The 24314-nt window shown below is 54.3% G+C and overlaps 1 protein-coding gene across 4 annotated transcripts in view; it reads right to left on the bottom strand.

The window, feature by feature from the left end:
- Positions 1 to 11487, bottom strand: part of Ccdc85c (coiled-coil domain containing 85C) — a 71414-nt gene extending 59927 nt beyond the window's left edge. For 3 of the 4 annotated variants that reach the window (XM_052185102.1, XM_052185103.1, XM_052185106.1), the window contains exon 1: positions 10437 to 11487. In XM_052185102.1, coding sequence (XP_052041062.1) covers positions 10437 to 11232 — 796 coding nt within the window. In that variant the 5' untranslated portion in view covers positions 11233 to 11487. The remainder of the gene's footprint in view (positions 1 to 10436) is intronic. The other variant, XM_052185105.1, reaches the window with a different exon arrangement.
- Between the last annotated feature and the right edge of the window lie 12827 nt (positions 11488 to 24314).

Genomic DNA, 24314 nt, shown 5'->3' with positions numbered 1-24314 from the left:
CACAAAGTAAGATGGAGGCTCCCAGGGACCTCCCATGAGGACAGGGAAGCACCAGGGTCCCCGTCAACCCTACAGTCTGTAGAACGCTATGTCCAGTCTCTATCTAGGCTACGTCACTGAGATCAGTTCAATGTCACCCTGAAATACACACACACACACACACACACACACACACAGGGCATGCTCAGCACAATGCGGCTCCAGTGATCCTGTGCATGGGGGAGGAGGGGTTTGGGAAGAGCCTCAGGTGTGGTGTCTAATGGACTCTATCACCAGAGACAGCCAGCGAAATGGCCTACAGCTGGACCCTGGCAACTCAGGCCCCAGAGAGGGTATGCCCACTTGCCAGTCACAGCCTTGGGCACCACAAGTAATCAATAGCAGTGAGAGTCAGGAAACAATGGCTTCCAGTGTCCAGGGCAGGTCTTCCTCCTCTCCTCCAAGAGAGAACATGGGGCAAGAAGCGTGCCACTGGCCCGTGTCCCTACCCTGCTACCCCTTCAGTTTGCAAACCGTTTTCTTTCTTTTCTGATTCCTCGCCCTTTCTGGCCTCCTTTGAAAAATCAGAGCTGCCAGCTGAGAACCAAGCAACCGAGGTCTGGATAGGACCCTGGGAGCCAGGGGACCCTCTCTGTGCTTTAGTTCCCTGAGGACACATGGCCCCCAGCCATGTCCATGCACGAGCAAGCCTGGGACCCACCATGACCCTGGCTCAGTAGGCAAAGGCCTCCCACAGACACAGAACAAATGAGGGCCACGCGTCACACATCCTGAGCCTGTCTGCCTCTGGGAAAAGGGTGCAGGCGCAGGGAAGGGGCCCGATGGAAGGGCCTGGGGTGCACCTGAAGAGTGAGTAGGCTCTAGGGCAAAACTCCGGGACCCAGGTAACAAGTCAGTGAGCTCAGTGGGGACAGATGAAGTCCTCAGGTCCAGGCTTAGATGTCCCATCTTGTGTGAGCAAGTTGGAGTCGCAGGACCCAGGAGGAACTGCCCACACCACACCGTCCTGCAGAGCTGTCCACAGACTGTCCCTTATCTCCAGGTAAGCAAGGCTCCAAACACCAGTGCCTCAGCAGACCCCCCACACACACACACACACACACACACACGCCCTCAGTGCAATCACACTAGGCTGGAGCAGCTGGGGCAATGGACAGCTCAGGGCCACAACTGAGAGAGAGAGAGAGAGAGAGAGAGAGAGAGAGACCTTGAAGAGGAGCTGGCCAAGGTTCAGACAGAGGGCATGGGGACACAGGTCAGAGGCAGGGGTCTGAATCCACAGGAATACAGGTGGCCAGAAATCCCAGGATGGACAAGCAAAGCAGAAGAAATTCAGGCTGGAAAGGGGGCGTGGGGGAGCACACTGGCATTACTATCAGGAGGTGGGGGAGGGGTGCTGGAACACTCCGGGTTCCAGAGGACAACTGTCAGGGGGCATAGCAATTGCATGAAGACTACTAACTGGGGCTACGCTCCCCTGGGTCTGTGCTCCAGTCCATAGCGAGGAGAGCTCCCCCCCCCCTCACCGCTCCACCCCCCATAGAGGAGGGCAGGATAGCAGAAGGGCTGGTTTTGTTTTATTGCTCCGGACAAGGAAACACTAGCCTGTTTGCAAGGAAGGATCTGGGGAGAGACCCAAGAGGAACAAAAGAAAGGAGACAAGCGGGGGAGGGGAGGGGGGTGTCCCCACAGGAGGAGCTGACCTAAGGGCAGAGAAAGGGAGGCTTGCCAGTGCCAGCTAGGACAGGAGCCGAAAAGACCCTCCTCATCTTGGAATGTGCAGAAAGGTGGGGTGTGCTCATTGCTGAAAATATGGCAACAGAAAGGGAAGGCACAAGGGGAACTTCCCATTGTCCCAGCAGCGACGGAGAGGCTGGGAAATGGAGCCTTGGCCCGGGCAGTGTGGCCGGAACCTGCCACAAAGGGCCACTCCCAGAGCGGGCTCATTAGGGAGGCCAGCCGGTGCTGCACATGGTGACAGGCGGGTGCATTCAGGGCCCCGCACACAATCGAGCCCTTGTGACGGGCCAGGGAGCGGGGTGCTCGCTGGAGCCTCTGATTCCTACACAAGAGCAAGTCTCCTTCTTGCCTTACAACGTGGAAGCTGACGGGAAGACAGATTTGGGGAGACAAAGAGATGCATCCCCTGACAGTGGATGTTCTATTTCTGGAAATGGGTCGACTCTACTCAATAGCTGCTCTCCCCGTGCAGTGCCACCGGCCCTGCCTGCATCTGTCCCCTTGAATACAGCCTCACAGCCATTACCACTCCCTCCGGGGCAGGCTTGTCCCGAGCATCCGGGGCATGGACGCATCTGTGCCCAGCTGTGACGTAGAGATGCTGGGGAGGGGGGACGGCCGAGCTGGCCTGTGCACGGTGTGAGAAAAGGGCCTCGCTTTCTGCAGCTGCTTGCAAGCCCGCAACTAGAGCTGTGCCCTTGAGTACCCACAATGCACAGGTCAGCGGGAGGCCAACACAAACCAACTTGCCTCCACCTTAAACTGCCCTCTGCCTCCTCTGCCCACAACAACCTCATGCCCCAACCGAGGAGGACCGGCCATCCCCACCCCTGGCTGACCAATGGACAAAGCCCAGCTCAGTGGCCCCTATGGGACCCACAGGTTTCTCCATAAAGACTCTTGACTCTCTCACTGCCCATGGGACGCCAAGGCCGGAGCAACTGCTAGAAGCTGAGTCTGGACCCAGACAAAGGTGTTTGTTTTGTTTGCTTGCTTGCTTGCTTAGTATTCATCCGGGTGTGCTGGCAAACGCCTTTAATCCTCGCAGAGTATCAAAGTATCAAAGTAACCTGGTCTACATAGTGAGTTCCAGGCCAGCCAGAGTTACATTGTGAGACCATGTCTATGTCTGTCTGTCTGTCTGTCTGTCTGTCTGTCTGTCTCTCTCTCTCTCTCTCTCTCTCTCTCTCTCTTTCTCTCTCTTTTTTTTGGGGGGGTTTTTTTTGGTTTTTGGTTTTTTCGAGATAGGGTTTCTCTGTGTAGCCCTGGCTGTCCTGGAACTCACTCTGTAGACCAGGCTGGCCTCGAACTCAGAAATCCGCCTGCCTCTGCCTCCCAAGTGCTGGGATTACAGGCATGTGCTACCACCACCCAGCTATGAGACCATGTCTCAACCAACCAACCAATCAATCAATCAGGCAGGTGAGGAACCACAAAGACGAAAAGTACAGCACTAGCTCTGACCTAGGAGAAGGTAAACTGTACACACACACCACCATGGAAGGTTTCATTATTTTGGAAGTAGGTAAAGACCATTTGCTGCCTAGAATAGGAAATGAAGAACAGAGAGGGAGGAGGCCAAAGGGGCCTGGCTCTATCCAGTTTAAACTACGAGAGGGAGGCTGCTCCCCAACCTTTCCACCCAGCCCCTCTCCCCTGGCTCTGGGAGCCCATCTACTGTGTAGTCCAGAAGACGAGGCTGTGTCCGGTGACTGGGAGCTGTGTGCTGTGGGGAGGGGCCTCAAGAATAGGAGCTGACATCTTCAGCCCCAGCACACACGGGTGCGCTATCATGGAAGTTCAGTCTTGCCCTAAACTGGGGCACCATCAGATAGCTGAGGCCAGTAATTCCGTCAGGCTCTCAGGAGGAGTGGTGGCCTAGACGGAGGCCTGGCCACCACAGCACTAGTCAGATCACGATCTCAAGGCGCCGGTGTGTGCAGTCACAGGCAGCCTGACTCCTGTCTCAAACTGAGGACCTAGGGCCCAGCTGTTATAAGGGGCGAGGACTATGCACCACTCCTTTAGGAGCCCACACCCCAGCCCCACCCCGGTGCCAAGGCTAGGAATCAAGAGGACCAAGATCCCAGGTCCCAAACGGACAGACAAGAGTGACAGACCCAAGGGTGGGTCCCCTTCCCTCCCAGCTTCCCCCTTAAGTGCCAGAGGATTCCACAGGGCTTGCTCAGGGTTTCCGGCTCTTCCTGGCCAGGCATTTCCTCTGCTCCAAGAGGCCAGCACTCTGAGTGCCATCTACTCTAGGACAGCTCTGATTGACAGAGGGAGGGACGAGGGGAGAGAGAGGACCCTGCAAGGTACAGAGGGACTCCCAGACCCGCCCCCACACCAGAAGGGAGAAGCAAATGGGCCCAGAAGACAGTAAAGCCAGCATGACCGGCCATCTGGGACCCAGGACTAAGACCAGGAAGTAGGGTTGCAGGCCTCCAGGGCGGGGCCTGTGCCTTAGTGAAATAGTCTACACAGCACTTCTAGGAAATCTACTGGTGGATGGACAGGAATTCAGGTCTTCCTGACCTGTTCCACAGAGAGCTGGAGATGAGGGAAGATTCAGTCAGAGCAGGCACCTACCCTTAGGCGACCCAGTTCCCTGTCTGCCCAGAACCATATGCCTACAGGGAAAGAAAGGATGTGACAGACCAGGTTGGAGGAGGGCTTGGAGGAAGTGGTGGGGGCTATCCCTGACTTTAAGATCACAAGGGCAGTGGCTGGAGGTTCTGTGTTAAGAACACTGGCTGCTCCTGAGGAAGACTCTGGTTCAGTTCCCAGCACCCGCGAGGTGGCCCAGAACCACAGGTAACTTCAGTTCCAGAGGATCCCACACTTGTGGGAGATGTTTGTTGATCAGCAGACCTCGATCCCACTTCCTAACTACTCTGTACTGGGGGCAAGAGCCCAGGCTGGGGTCTAGACAAAACATCTCCCACAAGTGTCTGACCTGATCCTCCTGTAGCCTGGGCCCACCTAACATATAAATCAGAGGTCCGAGGGGGCAGCCAGGGCTGGGAGAAGACTGAGCCTACAGCAAAGGTTCTTTCCTATGGCTGGTGCTGGAGTCGAGGCCACCCTGGAGGCCCCGAGCTTCTTGTCCCTAACCTCAGCCCAGCCTACAGGACACTCACCAGATAGACGCTCCTTAACTGTCACTCCCCGGCCAGATGGCATGAGTCACGGCCAGGGCACAGGGAGCTTCCGAGTATAGATGCTCATTAAACCTGAGCTAATGTTTCCTTTCCTGCTTTAAGAAACAACTATGAGGTCAGCCCCGACTCCCAGCCACCCGCCCACTCCTGACAGCTCTTCCCTAGCAGAACCCAAGACTCGGACATCTAAGTCCTACCCACCAGCAAAGCCCTTCACCAGTGTCCAGGCAGGGGATCTCATACCTCCCCTCATGGAGGGCTCCTGGCTCCAGAGGCCACAGAATTTATCTGGACCATTTTCCTCTGCAGGCACTGAACTCTGAGCCACTGGGACTTTGGGGCTTCACCTGCACGTGGCACCAACCGCAGCTCCCCCTGCGGTTACTGTCCCATGTGCGTCCAGAGCGCACTGACCAAACCCTGGCCTCTCTACACTGAGCTCCACGTCCGCCTCCAGAGCTTAGCCATGCTGCTCGCTCTTGACTACAAAGCCATTTTTCTTCCGTTCAACTGGACAAGACGACAGGGCGGGCACAAAAGCTCCACTCACAAGCATGGGCTACGGGGTTCCCTACCCATGACCCAAGGTGACATCCCAAGGTGACATCCCAAGGTGACATCCCAAGGTGACATTTCCCAAGTGGCACTTCCCAGCATGAAAAAAACGGTATCCGGATGAAAAGAGAAGTCACAGACCCCTTCTTTAAAGACCCAGTTGTAGAAGCAGGATATTACAAATGAGGAAGCAGGCCTGGAGGGTCAGCAAAGTCACAGATCAGGTCAGGGAAGACAGAGCTCACTCAGGCTCTCTTGACCCCGGACCGGAGCCGGAGCTGGAGCCAGCAGCAGGCTCCTCTGCCTTCCGGTTCAGCACTGGGTGCTCCATCAACAGAGAAGGTGCGTGCGTTCATAGGCTGTCATTCAAAGACACCTTCCCTCCTCCCAGAGTTCTGTCATGTTTCCCATTTTACAGATTCAGTGACTTGCCTAAGACTCTCAAGGAACTGTCGTGAATGACTGACACACGGGCAGGGTATACCCAGAAAACGGGTGTGAGGAGGAGCTGGGTTTCCCCATGAAATATGCTGGTCATGGACTAATATGCCACGAAGATCATGTCCCAGGAGCTCAGAGGTCTGGCTGGCATGGGACAGTGGGATGACCACTGTGATGGGAAGGAAGTCAGTACAAAAGTGAGAAGGAGAGGAAGGAAGGTAGTGGAGGGACACACACACACATACACACACACACACTCCAAAGAGGAGAGCTGAAGCCCCTGGGAAGAACTGACTCCTCTACTCAAGCACCCCTCCCCATGAAGCTCAGGCCTGGGACTCACTCCGGACCCCAGCAGGCCCTGTGGGTGTCAAGGCACTATTCAGCCTCAGTTCCCAAGAAGCCTCCGGGAAGAGCATGGCAGCCCTCGACGGCTAGCAAGCTCTTTGTGGTAAATGTGATGATATGCTGAGTGGATCACCTGCCTGTGGACCTCCAGGGCCCTGAGGACCTCGCGCCCAAGTCCACGGACAACGCCACAGAACCCCTCCACCAGGTCAGGCTGGGAGGAAAGGGGAAGCTTGCGTAACCCGCCCATTATCTCCTCTGACCTTCGCCCCGGCCGGCCGCCTGAGGAAAGGCGGTCTCATTAGTGGAACCCCGAGGCCTCCTGGAAAAGATCTTTTCACTGCCAGCTTGCTCCGTCCTTTTTTTTTTTTTTTCCACAAAAAGCTCAGACCATCCTCTACTTCACCATTGCAAAATCAACAAAAACACTGATGGAAGATCCAACCCTGCTCGCATTGAGTGGCTCGAAATTGTAACCCAAATGTGGAAAAGACAGCTGACATTCACTCACAGGCTTGCTGGAACTTCAGTTAGCCACAGGGGTCACAGGGTGTAGGGGTTAGGGAGAGAAGGACACATACCCAAGGACAGGGGATGAGGGGTGGGCTATAAGAATATGGCTGTCGTGTGTGTGTGTGTGTGTGTGTGTGTGTGTGTGTGTGTGTGTGTGTTACTTTCAAGAGAGTCCCATACTGTGCTGAACAAAAGTTCTACCCCTAAGCTACACCCCCAGAGAGATTTTGTTTTGTTTTTTGGATTTGGTTTTTTCGAGACAGGGTTTCTCTGTGTAGCTCTGGCTGTCCTAGAACTCACTCTGTAGACCAGGCTGGCCTCCAACTCAGAAATCCGCCTGCCTCTGCCTCCCAAGTGCTTGGACTAAAGGTGTGTGCCACCACTGCCTGGTGGGGGGGGGGGGGGAATTTTTTTTTTTTGGTCTGAAAAAAAAATCACCTCATTTGTGGAAAGAAAAGGAGGCTGAATTTCTGACTTTAAATCGGCTCCTCCTGCAAAGCTAGATTAGAGATACTGCAAGGATACCCTAGGTAGGACGTCAGTCAGCCAGAACCCAGACTCTCAAAAGGGCCCCGTGCCCATCCAGTGCCTGCCCAACGCCTATTTGTATATGCATTTCCAGGCCGGCAAAGACCACTTCGGCCAGGACTGCTTGATGGACACCTCCACACCGCCACTTGAGGCCTTCTAGGACACCTTACAGGGCTGTGGGCACAGCAGCATGGCTCTCCCAGAGAGGACTGTGGGACCTTGGTTCCCTGGCTCAGCAGCAGGTGCAAGCCACACACACACACACACACACACACACACACACACACACACACACACGACACACAGAGGGAGCTCAGACCCGCAAGCAGTTTCAAAGGCAAGCAGAGAGTTGGGAAGAGAAGGCAGAAAGTGCTGGCAAGCGTCCCACGGCGACTCCTCCAACAAATGCGGGGACCACTGTGGGCAGGTGCCAATCCCACTGGCCTTCCTGGAGCAAAGGGCTCTGTGGGCTCCCCTCGACCTTCCAGAAGAAGGATGGGGAGGCTAAATCAACCATGTTGCCCGAGATACATGAGGGAGTCAAGATGTCCAGACCCCCACTCAACCAGCCACTCAGTGCTCACTGATAAGGAAGTAACACTTCCAGCATGGGCGGGGGGGAAAAGGCAAGGCGGGAGAAATCAAGAACTGGGAGGAATCCATGCTTTCTGAACCAGAAAGAAAAAAAAATGGCAACTGCAAGGACCTCAAGCCATTCCTTTTTTTCCTGGTTTTTCCAGACAGGGTTTCTCTGTGTAGCCCTGGCTGTCCTGGAACTCACTCTTGTAGACCAGGCTGGCCTTGAACTCAGAAACCCACCTGCCTCTGCCTCCTAAGTGCTGGGATTAAAGGCGTGCACCACCCCTGTGCGGCAACATCAAGCCATTCTTGGCACAAACACCTATGACCCTGGCGGAGACCCCCAACGTGACAAAGCTGGGGTCCTCTCTGCACCTCCCCTTGCATGTAGGTAAAGCAGGGCCGATACACGCACGAGGACCAGGTGCTGAGGCGCAAGCCCAGTGTCCGACTCCACTCTGCCACCACCGAGACTCTGTTTCTCTCTGTCAGCGCAGCCCTCTGCTCGGCAAAGCCAAGGAAAGCTTTAGATCCCAGAAGAGTGAAACCCAGTTTTCCTTGTTTCCTGGAATTCTGTGCACCATCAAGAGAGGATACCCTGCCGCCACCCACACTGACTTTATGAGACAAAACTAAAAAGAACAATCCAGTGTTGTAGCTGGCATTTGTAGTAGTGACAGTGCTGAGTTTTCAGTCCGTCCAAAGCAAAGCTTAGCTACCACAAAATCTGCCGCGGTTTTGTTGCAAGGACACTCGGAAGGGGTGGGGTCTGTGGGAAACAGGACACTTCTGCCCCTACCCACCCCCAGCGGGGTGGAAAACCTCCAGTCTGGCCAGGTCCTTCTCTACTGCATTATTCACTACTGCAACTGCAACTCTGGGCCAGACCCACACCTCCTAGCAAAAAAAAAAAAAAAAAAAAAGGCTGTCTGCAAAGAGGTGGCACTCAAGCTTGGCAGTGTCCTGCGGAGACTCACCCTGGTCACTCTCACGGATGACATGGCTGAAAACAGCAACCCTGTGTTTCCCTGCGCGCAAACATTCTCCTCCTTCATGATGCACTTGGGGAAATCAAGACCCAGAACACTGGCCCTCCCTCGGTCTCCCCGGGGAAGGGGAAGCCAAAGAGATGCATGGCAGCTCTGTAGACGGGTGTGGGTCCCCAAATTAAGCTGGAACTTGGCATCTAGAGCTTGAGTGACTAGCTGGGGGGGGGGGGGGGGCGGTCCTGGGGATGCAGTGTTACAAAAAGAAACCTGAGTTGCTGTGTTAGATTGCTAATCAGTAACAAAATATCCCTCTAGCCCCAGTCCTTCCCTGAACTCACAAGCTCTGGATAGTAAATAAAGGGGAAACCTCTATCTGACCTGCATGGGGACTATAGCTCCTGCCTCCAAAATGCCTGCAGGGGGCTTGGCCAGGAAAGTCAAGAAAAAGTGGGGTCCTCAGCTCCAGCAGTCAGTTTGGGGAAGAGAAGTTCTTCTAAGCCTTGATAGTATATGGACGGAGAAAGGCTTTAAGGAGAACGGAAAGGGCGGGTTATTCCTCACTACCAGGCAAACAACTCAGGCAGAGGCAGGGACCATCAACACGGAGAACCAGGCTCCCCAAAACTGTGGGCAAACAGGGAAGTGCAGTATCTGCAGTCAGGACAGGAGGGAAGCTGCAGGGCCCAGATCGCCACTGAAGGAACAGCCACAGTACCCTAGGTGGGGACACCCCTCCCAAAGGGTCAACAGCAACAGGTTAAGGAAGCCAGAGCCGACCTCCAACCCACACTGTAGCCGCAGATGACCCCAGCACTTCCTGTAAGGCGATCAAGCTCACAAATCTCTTCAGGGACATCATTTATCTCCACCTCACACCCCAGTGAGGCGGGCATCAGCCTCTCCAACTTAAAAGCAAGAAAGAAAGGAAACTGAGGCACACGGGAAAGTTGGAATTGATTCCAAATATATCCTCGGGGGGGAAAATTGTAGAGACCAAGTTGAGAAAGGTCTCCCAGCCAGGATTGTGGTTTTTATGGGAAGCCAGGAAGACTCTTATCTTAGCCCAGTCTGCTCTGGCTCAGCTTTGTCAAGGTCTCAGCATGGAGTGCTTGCGTGCCAGCCCAGCCCAGGAGGAGATACGGCTGGGAAGGAAGCAGGGGAGGAAACCAGGCGCAAGCACAGTGCAGTCGTGGGTGCTGAGTGAGTTTGAAGGACTATCTGAGGCTCCACCAGAAGGGGAAATTCACTTGCTTTAGCTCAGGGGCCTTTCATAGTCTTCCAAGAAACGCTCCCCTCTGCCCTCAAGTGTTTTCAGGGTGGGATGAGAGACACCCCTCGACAGCCCCTCAGTGCCAGCTGCTAACACAAAAAACTGCGGAGGAGAAACTTTTCTGCGGCATCTGCAGACACCACCACGCCGCCGGATGCTCCATTTGCTATGCCAGCTTGCGGAAGGGTCTGAAGGTACGACCCCCACCCCCACGCCCCACCCCACCCTGCCCCGCACCTGTGAGGTCTCCAGGAACTACCGCTTCACGACAGACACCCTTGGGCTTCGGATCCGGGGGGAGATGCTTACCGTGCAGGCCGTTAGGGATGCTTCGGTGGTGCGGCGGCGCTGACAGGTCATCCAGGGACCGGCGCGTGGCTCCGGCCTTGCCGTCGGAACCCTTGTGCGGCCCCGGGGGCAGCAGAGCCGCTGGGACGTGGTGGTGGTGGTCCGGGCTGCCGCCGCTGCCCGCACTAGACGTGCTGCTGCCGTCGCCAACATCGCGGGCCCCGGAGCCCGCTGCGCTGCCCGCCAGGGGCCCGCTCAGACTGGCCTGGCTGTCGATGGAGCTGCGGGAGCCCGCGCCGCCGCCGCTGCCGCCAGCGCCCCCCGCCGCCGCCAGCGCCGCGCGCTCCTCGTCCAGCAACAGCACCAGCTCTTTCAGCTCCAGGTTCTCGCGCAGCAGGGCCTCCTGGCGCGCCTCGAGCTCCCGCAGCTTCTGCTGCGAGCGGGCCACCTCGTGCCACACGGCTCCGGCCGCGTGGCGTCCGAAGCGCTGCCACTCGCGCGCCAGCTTGCGCCCTTTCTGCCGGTCGTCGTCCAGGAAACAGCAGAGCTCACGCAGCTCCTGATTGTCGTCCTGCAGCCGCTGGTTCACGTCCTTGAGGCCGCGGATCTCCAGCAGGTGCTGCTGCAGCCGCCGGTTCACGTCGCGCATCAGGCCGCCGTGCTCCAGCATGAGGCCCACCTTCTCGCCCTCCGCGCGCCGCAGCCGCCGCGCCAGCTCCTCCTTGCTCCAGCGCAGCAGTTCCTCGTCCGGCACCTGGCTCAGCTCCTCCGACGCCGCCGCTGCAGCCGCCGCCGCCACCGCCGGGGGCTTCGCCATGGCGGGGCCGTCACCGCGGCATCGCCCTCGCCCGCGCCGGGCCGGCGCTCCCCGCGCCGGGGCTTCTCTGGGCCCGGCCACGCGCGCGCGGGGGGCGGCCGGGGACGCGTGCGGCCCGCCCTGCGCCGCCTCGCGCTCCCTCCCGCGGTCCCCTCTGGGGTCACCCGAGACCCCGCGCGCGCCTCAGGGATAAGGAACCGGGACCGTGGCTGCGTCGGCGGCCGCGGTGCCCGGGCTCTCCGGGCTCGGGCGCAGCAGGCGGAGGCCCGCCCCCGGCCCCGCTCCCGGAGCCCCAGCCGCCCCGCCCACCTCGGGCGGAGAGGGGGCGGGGCGACGCAGTTGGGCCACGCCTCCAAAAGGGAGGCGATCAGAGGCGCGGCAGGCCCCCGAGGTCCCCCTACGCCGTGCGCCAGCCCGCCGGGCGCCCTGCCAGAGGCGCGTTCGAGCCACGGTCCCGCCTTCCCACCTGTCTGATTGGGCAGCTTCGGGGGTGTGCGGGAGGGGCGGGGCGCGCGCGGGGAGGCTGCAAAGATGGTATCTTCCAACCGCGGGGCCGTGCACCCTCCTCCCCCCCCAATCCCCGGTTCAAGTTTCTTCGCCCGGAGGACGCGGCCTGGGCCAATCCCAAGACTACAAGGGGTTTTAAAATGCAGGTAGGGCTGGGGGGTGGCGGGGACCGGTGGGAAAGGTAGGGCAGGGCCTCCCTTAAAGGAGACGCGCAAAAAATGCGCGTCCCTTATCCGGCCAGCGTCCCTGACTCTCCCGTTCTCACCCTTAATAAACAAATGCTCACCGGGCGGGCGCAGCTCCCTCCCTCCCTCCCTCCTTTCCGGGGGCACCAGAGTTCGGTACAGTCCGAGAGAGGAGGAACAATAGGACCCTGACGTGGGGGGTCGGGCAGGGCTGCTCTTTGTCCCTTTCCGGGCCACCGACCCTCTCCACCTGGGTCCCTGCCTAATATTGTAGCGGGGCTGTCTTCCCATCCCTAGCCCAAGACTGTGAAGCCTTGCCAGCCTTATCTTGGGGTCAGATCTCTCTCCCTTCCACCCCTGACGTTGTGGGGGCCGAGGACCTGCCCATTTCCCAGAGCAGTTCTCCGAGCCCTTCCTCTCCGCGCACCACCCCTCTAAATCCCTGGGATTGGAGGAACTTATGCAGTTCGCTAGGTGGAAACCCCTGAGAAAAGCGAGGGAAGGTCTCCCACCCTGGCCGCATAGCTGGGGTCGCACCTTCCCTCGCCCCGCATCGCTGCGGAGCACACGGATCTTCCTACATCTATAAGTCCGGTCCCCAAAGCGCATTTAACGGCGCTTCTGCAGCCAGAGGTCCGAGGGAAAGATGCGTTTCCCCAGGACCTACAAGGAGATAACCCACCCCGCGCGCGCACACACCGGGGTAAGCTACCCAGGGCCCGGAGCGCGTGCCCGCGCAGCAGCTGACGTCCCCTTTACAGTTACTCAGCCGTTTACTGAACCACCGCGTGTGCCCTCTCACACCTTCCCCGGCCCGGGGGAATTCTATCCGGACAAGAGGCCACTGCCCTCTGAGGGTACTTGGCATTCTTGGGAGGAAGGAGAGAGTACAACGTGAGAAGAATCGGTGAGGCTGTCTGCAGTGCTATGCGGGGAATTCAATTGCCTTAAATCTGTGTTCTGGGAGGGACTAGGACCTAGGAGCTAGGATCTAAGCCCGAGCGACAAGGACAAAGGTAAGCGGGGAGGCAGAGCAGGTGAAAGGAAAAACCAGAGAATGGCCGTAGGGTTGGCCTGTTAGTGGCTGGCTCGAAGGGGAGGAGGGGCCGGCGAGCTGGCTCTGCAGATAAAGGAGCACGGAGCCCAATCTGACAACCTAAATTAATTCCCAGGATGCAGTGATGGAAGGAGAGACCGTGCTCCCGCATGTTGTCCTCTGACCTCCATAGTGGGCTGTAGCATACGTAAACCCTCACACAGAAAGAAAGAAATATAATAATATTTAAAAAGAAAAGAAAGAAAGGGTGTCGTGGGGTGCGGGTCATTAATCGTGGAACTCGAAGACAGAGGCAGGGGTAATATCTGAATTCCAGGTCAGTCTGAGTTACAGAGATTGCAAAAAAAAAAAGGAAAAAAAAGAAAAAAAAAGGAAGAAAGGAAAGAAAGAAAGAAGGAAAGAGAGAGAGAGAAAGAAAAAGAAAGAAAAGAGCAAAGGAAGGAAGGAAGGAAGGAAGGAAGGAAGGAAGGAAGGAAGGAAGGAAGGAAGGAAGGAAGGAAGGAAGGAAAGAAGGATGAAATATGAGGTCTCAGCTAAAAGGCAGGCCCAGGTGTGCCCCGAAGCTGGAGATTCGTCTCGGCTGTCTAGGTTCACGTTGGTCAAGGGCTGGGAGCCACAACACAGGTTGAGCTAATTCAGTCCTTCCCCTCCCTGCTGGTAGATGAGTGGGAGAAAGGGGCTGGAAGACGCGCCCCGGGGATGCTGAGGCAGCCGCTCGCACTCAGCACCAGGGAGTCAGCTGAGCAGAGGGGGGTCCTAGTGTTCCTGCAGGCGGGCCCAGCACAGCCCACTTTCAAAAGGAGTCCCGGCCTGGGGAAGCTGCAGATCTGTTTTCACCCCCCCAAGTCGCAGCAGCAAGCTCTCTGGAGGATCCTCGCAAAGCGAAGACTGTTAGGAAGTTACTCCACTGAGACGCTGAGACTGCGGAAGGGGGCGGGGGCGGGGCAGAGGGGCGGGGCAGGGCGGCCGGCTTGAGCAAAGCACACACCAAGGGAACACTTCTGCTCACCGGGGAAATTGCTAAGACAATTCAATTTGTACTGAGCTCTGTGGCAGCCACTCGTCTCCTCGTGATGTTCCTGTGGCCTGCAGTCTCTGTCGTGGGGTCCTCCAGGGCGACAGCTTCAGTGGAGAAAAATGAAGCCTCCATCCAAGCAGTGGTTCAAGTCACCTACGCGCTATGGGCCGGCCGGGGAGCCTCTTGGGAGGGCTCAGTGGAGGTGTAGGAGTGGGAGGAGGCCCGGGCAGTGGAGTAGAGCGGAGTGGGGGAGACTCTTTCCACCCTTTCCCGGAACTCTGAGAGCCAACAATACCATCAGCAGTAATAATAGCTACACCGATTGAGTACCCTCCCCTTCTGTTAACCTGCCCTGTCTAGGTTCTGCTGGAGGGCCTTAGTGCTGGTCTAGCTAACCAGGAGTAAGTTGGCTAGTTACCAATGGGAAGGAGGTGTAGGAGGAAGTGGCTGGAGTGCCAGGGGGAGGGGAACCTAAATGTCCTCCCCAACCCTCCTCCTGTGAGGGAATATCAACTGGACCAGTGTTGGGGGGTCACAGCTGCTGCGAAGCAGGTAGCAGTGGCTGTCGGGCTCAGAGGGCAGTCCCACAACACAGGGTTTACTCAGGTGCTAAGTTCCAAGCTCCCAATGCAGCCTTTGAGTCTAGCTATGGGTATCCCTGTGACAGCTGCTCCTGCCACCCAGCCTGCAGCTTCCAGACACACTGCATGCCAGGCCTCAGGTGCTACCTCAGGCCCCAAATCTACAAGTAGCAGTCCAGCACACACGTGATTTACACACATGCACACACACACACACACACACACACACAGAGAGAGGCACTGCAGCGCTCTGAGACCCAGCTCCAGCTCCCCTGGTGTCTGAATATTTCATGCAGTGGGGGGCGGGCGGGAGGGGGGATTGAACGTGGCAAAGACCTTAATTGTTACTGTGGCTTCTGCTGGCTCCGGGCCCAGCGCTCCCAGCCCCTCCTGACTGAAATGACGACAATGGATCGTGAGAATGCCTCAAGCCCCTCAGGTCATTTTGTTTGTTTGTTTGTTTGTTTGTTCTGTTTTTTAATTTTTTATTTTCTATATTCTTTGTTTACATTCCAAATGATTTTCCCTTTCCCCGTCCCCCCTTCCCAAAAGTCGCATTAGCCCCCTTCCCTCCGCCCATTCTCCAGTCAACCCCCTCCTATTTCTCTGTCCTGGTGCTCCCCTACAATGCTGGATCAAGCCTTTCCAGGACCAGGGGCCTCTTCTTCTTTCTTCTTAGGAGTCATTTGATATGCGAATTGTGTCTTGGGTATTCAGAGCTTCTGGGCTTATATCCACGTACAGGGACTGCATTCCATGTGTGTTCTTTTGTGAGTGGGCTACCTCACTCAGGATGATATTTTACACTCCTGGGCATATACCCAGAGGATTCCCCGGCTTGCAGTAAGGACACATGCTGCACTGTGTTCATAGCGGCCCCTCAGGTCTTTCCGGGCTGCCCTGTGTGAGGCTGCCGCACAGAGAAGTCCCTAATGCCCGTGACTTGCTTGCTCTCCACATTGCCCAGCTCCCACTCAGCCTAGGAACGGGGGACCAGGTGAACAAATACCAAAGGAAAGAACAGTGGCTTTTCTATCTCTGGTCTCACACCAAAGAGTGTCCCTAGGCAGTCACAGACACACCTTGTCCCCTCATCTTCTAGATCTGTAGCTAAACGTGGGGTCATTTCGTCCTCCTGTGGGATGGGAGAGTCTCCAGCACACCAGGCTCCAGTCCTAGGCCCCTCAGCGATGCAGGTGGGTGTTGCTTGCCTAGGGAAGGGGTTGGGTTGGAAGGAGGAGAGCTGGTGAGTGGCCCAGAGGCCCGTCCATGAAACCCTGAAAACCTACGCAGGGAGCTGGGTCCTCACTCAGAAGCAGGGTCTCCCCAACACCCGGGAGGCATCATCCATCTTGGCATCTCAGGTGCCCAGAACCTGCATCGGCAAACCAGGGTCCCCAGGCAGCAACGTGACAGATGAACCCCAAAGATCTCAGCCCCAAAAAGTTCATGAAATGCAGTCCCCAACCCATGCCCCAGAGCAAAGCCACCTGAATATCTGGGAGTGACCCAGTGTAGAGGACTGGATACCCTAGATGGCCATGTTCCCTAGCCAGGCTGGAAGGGGGCACACTCATTTATGTGGGATAAACAGGCTTGGCTTTAGGGTGCTGGTTCTCAACCTGTGGGCCTGAACCACTTTTGGGGGTGGAGTGTCTAATGGCTTCTTCACAGGAGTCACTTAAGGCCATCAGAAAATATAGGCATAATCGCTACTCAGCCTTTCGGCTAAGATCAAGTGTAGAAAATATAGGCATTTATATTATGATTCATAGCAGTAACAAAACTAGAGTTGTGAAGTAGGGATAAAAATAATTTTATGGTTGAGGGTACCTACAGCATGATAGGCTATATTAAAGGATCCCAGCATTAGGAAGGTTGAGAACCCCCTAAAGATACTCAGACTCCCTCAAGTGGCCCCCAAATGTGTTGCCTAGGATGCAAGTATGTAGGGGACAGCAGGACCTAGGGTTGGCGGTGTTGGCTCTGCCGTCTTCATCAGATTCCCTTGTTTATTGCTCCATAGCCAGTGTCACCAGGCCATGGAAGAAAGTAATCGATGATGATGATAAAAAAATTACCTGATCTCATGGACATAGGAAAGGCCAGGAAAGGCCAGCACAGACAAGAGTAAGCTTCTTGTACATGTTGCAGAATTTCAGAGTATCAGGGGCAAGAAGATCCTGGAAATAGGGAGGAGATGGGAAATTGGGGGGAAACACAGGGTCAGGAGGCCTGACCCTCACAGGAATGACAGGATCCTGCAGCCAGCCCCACAAGCTACAAGACGCCAGGCTGTAGGATCCTTGGCTGAAGGAGCCTATTTTCCTATTTTTGGACTCATGTGATCAAAGGTACAAGGGAGAGTAAGACTTTCACGCCTTTATTTAAATGCCTTTAAAGTTACCTATATCTCGAGTGAGCACACCTGCGTGGAGGTCAAAGGTCCTTGCAGGAGCCCATTCCCCCCGGGGGTGGGTCCAGGGGTTCAAATTTCGGTGGTTAGGCTGGGTGACCAGTAACTCCACCCACTGAGCCATCCCTCTAAGCCTCCTTTTCACTCTCAAAAACTAAGTCAGGCTGGAGGTGAGGCTCAGTTAAAGTGGAGCCCTTGCCTGGCACACACAAGGCCCCTGACCTCAGTCCCCAGCACCACTAAAAGGGTCCTGGGATAGCCCATTTATAATCCAGCTCTCCTCGGGAATGCGAGGCCAGCCTGGGGTACCTGAGATGCCGCCGTCTCAGAACAAGAGACATCATCTCCCAGGCACCCTTCCTTTAGCAGGAGGAATTTGGAGCCAGATGCTGTGTTTCAAACTGGTATGTTCCCAACCCTCAGGAGGTCACCAGTGCAGGTTCTAGGGCACAGGGGAAGACATTTGGCCGGAGTGTGACTCAGTAGCGAGCGCTTACCTGGCCTTTACAAGGCCCTGGGATCCTGGGTTTCAGGATCAGCCGGAATGCGCACAGGAGTGTGGGAGGATTAATCCCAGAAACAGGAGGATGTGACTCAGGAGATGGTTTCCACGGTGAGGGTTCTACACCCAGAAGGAACCAGGGCAGATGAAGGAACTGGATGACTGAGACTCCTCCAGTCAGGTGTCAGGGCAGGGACACACAGATGAGTGCAGAGATGACTTCAAAGAAAACAAACCAACTGATTAACCCCCAGGTTAAACCCAGACAGTGGCGGAGGAATGACGACCCCCTCAAAGGGCAGCTCAGCTCATGGTTCTGCCAGACACACACACACACACACACACACACACACACGCATATACATACACACACACATATACACACATACACACACATATACACACACACATACACATACACACATATACATACACACGCATATACACATACACACATATACACACACACATATACACATACACATACATACACATACACACGCATACATACACACATATACACATACACACACATACACATACACACGCATACATACACACATATACACATACACACGCATACATACATATACACACATACACATACATACACATACACACATATACACATACACACGCATATACACACATACACATACACATATACACGCATACACACACACACACTCATACACACATACACACACACCAATGATTGTGAAGTAGCTGAAGAGCGAGCGTGGAGTGGGAGGGGGCACAGAACCCACCCCTACAAAACCCCTACAAGAGAAAGGCGGCAGATGGATGATGCTGGAGAGGCAGAAAAGGACCAGTCAGGCCAGGCACAGTGGCGCACGCCTTTGATCCCATCACCTGGAAAGCAGAGGCAGGCAGATCTCTTGAGTTCAAGGCCAGCCTGGTCTACAGAGCAGTTCCAGGATAGCCAGGGCTATACAGGAAAAAAAAAAAAAACACAAAAAACAAACTGGCTAGGGGCTGAGTGTAGAGTGGGGGAGGGGCAGGGTCAAGAATGCACTGTTAATTTGCAAATAGTCGTGAGGTGAACACCTAAGCATCAGAAAAGCACCTCTGGTCCATAAGTAGGCCGCCAGGCTGAAGGGAGAAGAGGGTTGTGTTAGGAACCAGATCTGTAGGCCAGGCTATCTTCAAACTCAGAGGTCCCCTTGCCTCTCCCTCCCAAGTGCTGGGACTAAAGTCATCCACCACAATGCCCACCTGTGCCTGTAATTACATTCTTGAAACACTGAGCTGGGTGGTGCTGGCACACACATTTAATCCCAATGCTTAGGAGCTAGAGGTAACCAGATCTCTGAGTTTGAGCCAGCCTGGTCTACAGAGCAAATTCCCAGACAGCCAGGGCTACACAGAGAAACCCTGTCTTGGAAAAACCACTGCGCAAATGATTTAAAATCAAATGTATAAAGCTGACGTTGGCTGTCTCACGGACACTGGAAGCTAGGTGACCACAGATCAGCCAGTTTCCTTGAAATGGGAGAAAAAGATTTCCTGCCTGAATTTGGCTCATTGGAGAGAGCCAGCCCTAGTAGAAGACAGAACATAAACATTTCCAGTGATGTAAGGTCCCCGAAAAGTATAAAGTACCTCCCTTCTCCAGGAAGCATTTGGAGTGCAATGTCACAGGCAGCAAAGGAACCCCTTAGAGTGCAAGGAGCCATTTGGCAGTACCTTCCTGGCCTTTAGAGTTGAGGAGAGGGAGGGAGGGAGGGAGGGAGGGAGGGAGGGAGGGAGGGAGGAGGAAGAAGAGGGGGGTGAGAGAAGGAGGAAGAGGAGAGGAGGAAGGAAAACCTAAGTACCATTCAGGAGTTGGCAAATTCATTAACCTCAGAGCAAAAACAAGCTGAACTGTGTAAGAAACTGTCCCCAGCCATTGCTTGGCTGCCATAAATAACTTGTTCTAATCATAACCCCTGTGGCCAGCTGCTGACTGACACCTGAAGACAGAAAGCCTTCTGGGGTGGGAGGAGACGTGAGAGGGGACAAGGATGGGAAGACCATGGGAATGCACAAAATATAAGGCAGGGGTAAAAATCATACCACATATATACCAAGGCCGTGCGCTTGTGAGTAACCGCTAGGGAAAGCAGGACTGACAGACACGCTGGGTTGCCTCTTCAAAGGAAGACATACAATTTCTCGTCTGCCCAGAAGGCTGGGAGTAGAGGAAGCTAAAAGCCCAGGTGACCCTTGAGCTCTCTGTAGGGCCAGGACACACTGGCTCCTGAAGGTTGTGACCCCTGGGAAGAGGCCAGAGACTCATTCACATTAAAAATATGCATTGATTAGCTGCTAGCAGGCCCAACAATTTCTGAGCCAAATTTGAGATTGCCCTGAAAGGGAGGTGTGGGGAAAAAACTTTTAAAGGGAAAGGAACACAGAGGCCTTCAGTATCTGTGCAATTAAGTGAAAATCGATCTGCCAAGGGACAAAAGCAGGTTACAGAAGCAAAGTGGGAACTTAGGAGTTCTTTGCAAGTTCAGTTGGATAGTGGGTTTTTTTGGGTTTTGGTTTTTGTTCTTTTTTTTTTTTTTTTTTTTTTTTTTTGAGACAGGGTTTTTCTGTGTAGCCCTGGCTGTCCTAGAACTCACACTATAGGCCAGGCTGGCCTCGAACTCAGAAATCCACCTGCCTCTGCCTCCCAAATTCTGGGATTAAAGGTGTGCATCACCACCACCACCACCACCACCCAGTTAAATTTTTTTGTTGTTGTTGTTTTTTGGATTTGGTTTTTTTCGAGACTGGGTTTCTCTGTGTAGCTCCAGCTGTCCTCGAACTCACTCTATAGACCAGGCTAGCCTTGAATTCAGAAATCCGCCTGCTTCTGCCTCCCACAGTGCTGGGATTACAGGCGTGCGCCACCACCGCCCGGCTTGTTGTGTGCTCTTAAGACACACCAGAAGAGGGCATCAGATCACATTACAGATGGTTGTAATCTACCGTGTGGTTGCTGGGACTTGAACTCAGGACCTCTGGAAGAGCAGTCAGTGCTCTTAACCACTGAGCCATCTCTCCAGCCCCGGTTGGATGGTGTTTTGCTGGAGAAAAACATGAAGGAACGTTTTTTGTTAAAGTGGAAACAGGTGAAAGGATGTTCTGCTAGAGCAAGCACGTGAAAGGCCACGTGATGAAGGACTCTTTGCCAATGACACTCATGTTTCCATCCTCCTTAAGTTGTGTAGTTGAGCTGCATTTGTCAGGACTCCATTGAGAGAAACACACCAAAAAACTTCTGGTGGTGTGCTGCAGTTTCTGGCCGCTTCCTTGAACTAGGGCTGATTGGCAAGAGTGATATCAGCTGAGGCCAGACCTGTGGAGACGCTCGATGTTTAGAGAACGTATAAAAAGGACCCGGTGGACAGTGATGGAGGAGGCTGAGCTAGGCTTGCGTAGAGAGCTGGCTGTGCAAGGCTTGTGAGTCTTTCTTTGCTGATCTTCGCTTCCCGGAAAGAGGCATAGCTGAGAACCTCTCCTGGCGTTCCTCCTGGTCCCTCGTGCTGAGGCTGAGGCCTGGCTGTCTCTGCTGGCCAGTGCTGCTGCTGCTGATTCGTGTGTGCTATCCCAGCTCTGCTGAACTGGACTGCTGGTGTGTCTGTGAAGTGTTTGAGTGAACTGAGCTGTCGCTGCTTGTACCAGGAATTATTTTAAAAAGGCCTGCCCCAGGGTCTGGAGAGATGGCTCAGCGGTTAAGAGCACTGACTGATCTTCCGAAGGTCCTGAGTTCAAATCCCAGCAACCACATGGTGGCTCACAACCATCAGTAAAGAGATCTGATGCCCTTTTCTGGAGTGTCTGAAGATAGCTACAGTATACTTACATATAATACATTTTTTTTTTAAAAAAAGGCCCACCCCACCAACTCTCCTGCCCCACCAGGCCTCTGCACCAAGTCCCTGAAGGGTCCTACTTAGCAGGGTTCTCGCTCCTGCTGCTAAGCTAATCTCTCCCAGCTAGTTCCCACAGTAGTCCTGCTGGCCTGACCATATCTCCATCAGTGTCCCATGCTCCCACCCTTTACCCGGTAAAGCATGACTCTTAATCTTAGTTAACTAATTGTATTTATGTATATTAAACTCACAGTTACATGATGCCAATTTGCGATGATAAAAGTCTTATCCCAATTTCTAACCTTTAGGTAACCTAGTGTGTGTCTGTGTGTGTCTGTGTGTGTCTGTGTGTGTCTGTGTCTGTGTGTCTCACCTCCCAATTCTAGCTCTGCCTCCCCTTTCCTCTCCAATCACAGGCCTCTCATTTCCTCAATGTCATTGGATAGGAAATGTCTTGCAACAGCTGCTGACCTGTGGACTGAACTGCTGATTTCCAAATAACACAAATGGGAGTTGCTCCAAAGAACCTTTCTAAACAGATCCACTTTACGGTATCCTTTCTTTTCCACTACCTCTGGTGGGTGGTGGGCTACAAGGGAGGCTAAAGCATTTAAGAATGATCATTAAAAATAAGGTGAGGAGAGAGAGGGAGAGAGAGAGAGGAATCACAGCTGTAGACCCAAACTCGTGTGGCAAATGCCAGCCACAAGCAGCTACGTTTTCACAAGATTAGAAATACTGGGATAAAGCTTTTATCATCAGTTGGCTCTAAAACTATTGTATCGACATCTTGTAAATTGTGATATTGATACATAAATCTGATTGGCTAATTAAAAAAAATAAGGTTTGAAAAAAATTAAAGTTACACAGAAGCACAAAACAAAAACAAAATACAGTGGTAATAACAAGTAGATACTCAAGGCTATATATTTTTGGGTGGGGGTCAATGAGGGTCACTGCGGGTTACTGAGAACTTTTCTTCCAGGGACTGGAGTCATAGACAAATGGCTGGTGGGCACCGAGACGCTTGGCTAGCATAAGACAGCACTTCTTTAGCCATAGCATCCCAAAGCTCCCATGAGCAAGGCCGGCCGTGTCTAATAGTCTAGGTGACCTCTGTACTGTCTGTGCGACCACACCAGATAGATGCTCCTCTCCAAGGCCTTTATGGAAGAAGTGAAGTGTACTTTAAGAGCTCTGGTGTGATCGTGCCTCACTGGCACACAGGACTGTGTTACAGCAGGCAACTTTCCCCCCAAATTGCGCTGTACTGAAATATGCCGAAAATAATCTGCCCGGTTTCAAGACTTTGCAGTTCGGGCCAACACCAGCTACTCGGTTGTGATGAACTGCATTTCCTGCTGTCCTCATGGGATGGTTACTCGACGGGCTCTGGTGTGTACAGAGAGTCCTGCATTTTACACGCATGAACTTGTGATCCCAGGACTTTGATCCCATGCTAGGAAGTAGTCTACCAGCTGTAGAGATGGCTCAGCGGTTAAGAGCACTGACTGCTTTCCCAGAGGTCCTGAGTTCAATTCCCAGCAACCACATGGTGGCTCACAACCATCTGTAATGGGATCTGATGCCTTCCTCTTCTGGCATGTCTGAAGAGAGAATGTTCTCATACATAAAAATATTAATCATAGCCCGGCAGTGGTGGCACACGCCTTTAATCCCATCACTTGGGAGGCAGAGGCAGGCGAATTTCTGAGTCTGAGGCCAGCCTGGGCTACAGAGTGAGTTCCAGGACAGCCAGAACTATACAGAGAAACCCTGTCTCGAAAAAACAACAAAACAAAATCGTAAGGAAGTAGTCAACCCCTGGGCTGCACCCACTGCCATCTTTTAAAGTGCTATCTTCAGACAGTCTTGCACTGTGGGCCAGTCATATTTCGAACTTGTGATCCCCCTGCCTCTGCCTGCTGAAGATTAGGTCACGATCTTGCCCCAATATGCCCAGCTAAATAACAGATTGGGTGTTTGCTTTTTGAGCCGCTGGGACTTGAACCTATGGCTTTGGGCAAGGCAGGGCAGTGCTACTGCTGAGCTGTGCCTTTATAGCCTTATGTGTACATGATTTATAATGTATATATTATAAATCCTGTGTGTTATAAAACATAACATAGCAAAGTCGTGCTCTGGGCTGAGATGTGCATCAAATGAGAACCAGGGACTTTATTGAAGGGTAGGCTCTGAGTCTGACGCTCAGGGAGGACCCTCAAGCCACCCTGCTGGAGGGTGTGTCCACCTGCACAGCTGTTTGTGTCTAATGACGCCTTCCCACCATTGTAACAAAAGACCTAGGTAAAGGAAACTAAACTCAAGCTTGTCCCCACGGGAATTGTTTTAGTCTGGCCTTGGAAATGTTCCTCGTGCCCAGCAGCCGGAAGAACGGAAAGTGGGTCTCAGGTGGGTGTCTGGGGACCTGTGTGATCAGTTTCTCCCACCACAGCTTTGCTCATTTGTCAGAGCTGGCATGGGGGTGGGGGCTGGGAGTGGGGGGGGCCGGAATGCAACTCAGAACAAGCCACAACTGGACCTTGAGAACTGGAGGCTCCCTCTCCTGCCCAGAAGAAGGGCCGGCATCTGCTGGGGCCTTGAGAAGACACAGTGTGCTGGCAAACCCCACAAGTCCATCCCAGGAGCCTGAGGAAGAACTGGCAGAGGTGGTGGACAGGGAGAAAGGCCGCCATATCTGGGAAGCACCACCCTGGAGCAGCCCCTGCCGTGGGCACAGGGATGTTGAGCCGCACTGAGTAGCTATCACAGGAGGGATGGTGCGGCTGTGTTTCCTCTTACTCTACCAGGGTGCGCAGAGAAGTGCAAACTCTGAGGCTCTGAGGTCCCTACACACACACACACACACACACACACACACACTGAACCTTCACCTGGCTGCTTACAGCCGCCCACTCAGTGCCCCCTTGCGCTCAGCCACTCGACCAAGAGC

Source organism: Apodemus sylvaticus, chromosome 6 (assembly GCF_947179515.1).
Source record: "Apodemus sylvaticus chromosome 6, mApoSyl1.1, whole genome shotgun sequence".
Classification (NCBI taxonomy): Eukaryota; Metazoa; Chordata; class Mammalia; order Rodentia; family Muridae; genus Apodemus; species Apodemus sylvaticus.
Note: the sequence above shows the minus strand (reverse complement) of the source record. Positions and strands in the feature narration are given on the sequence as shown.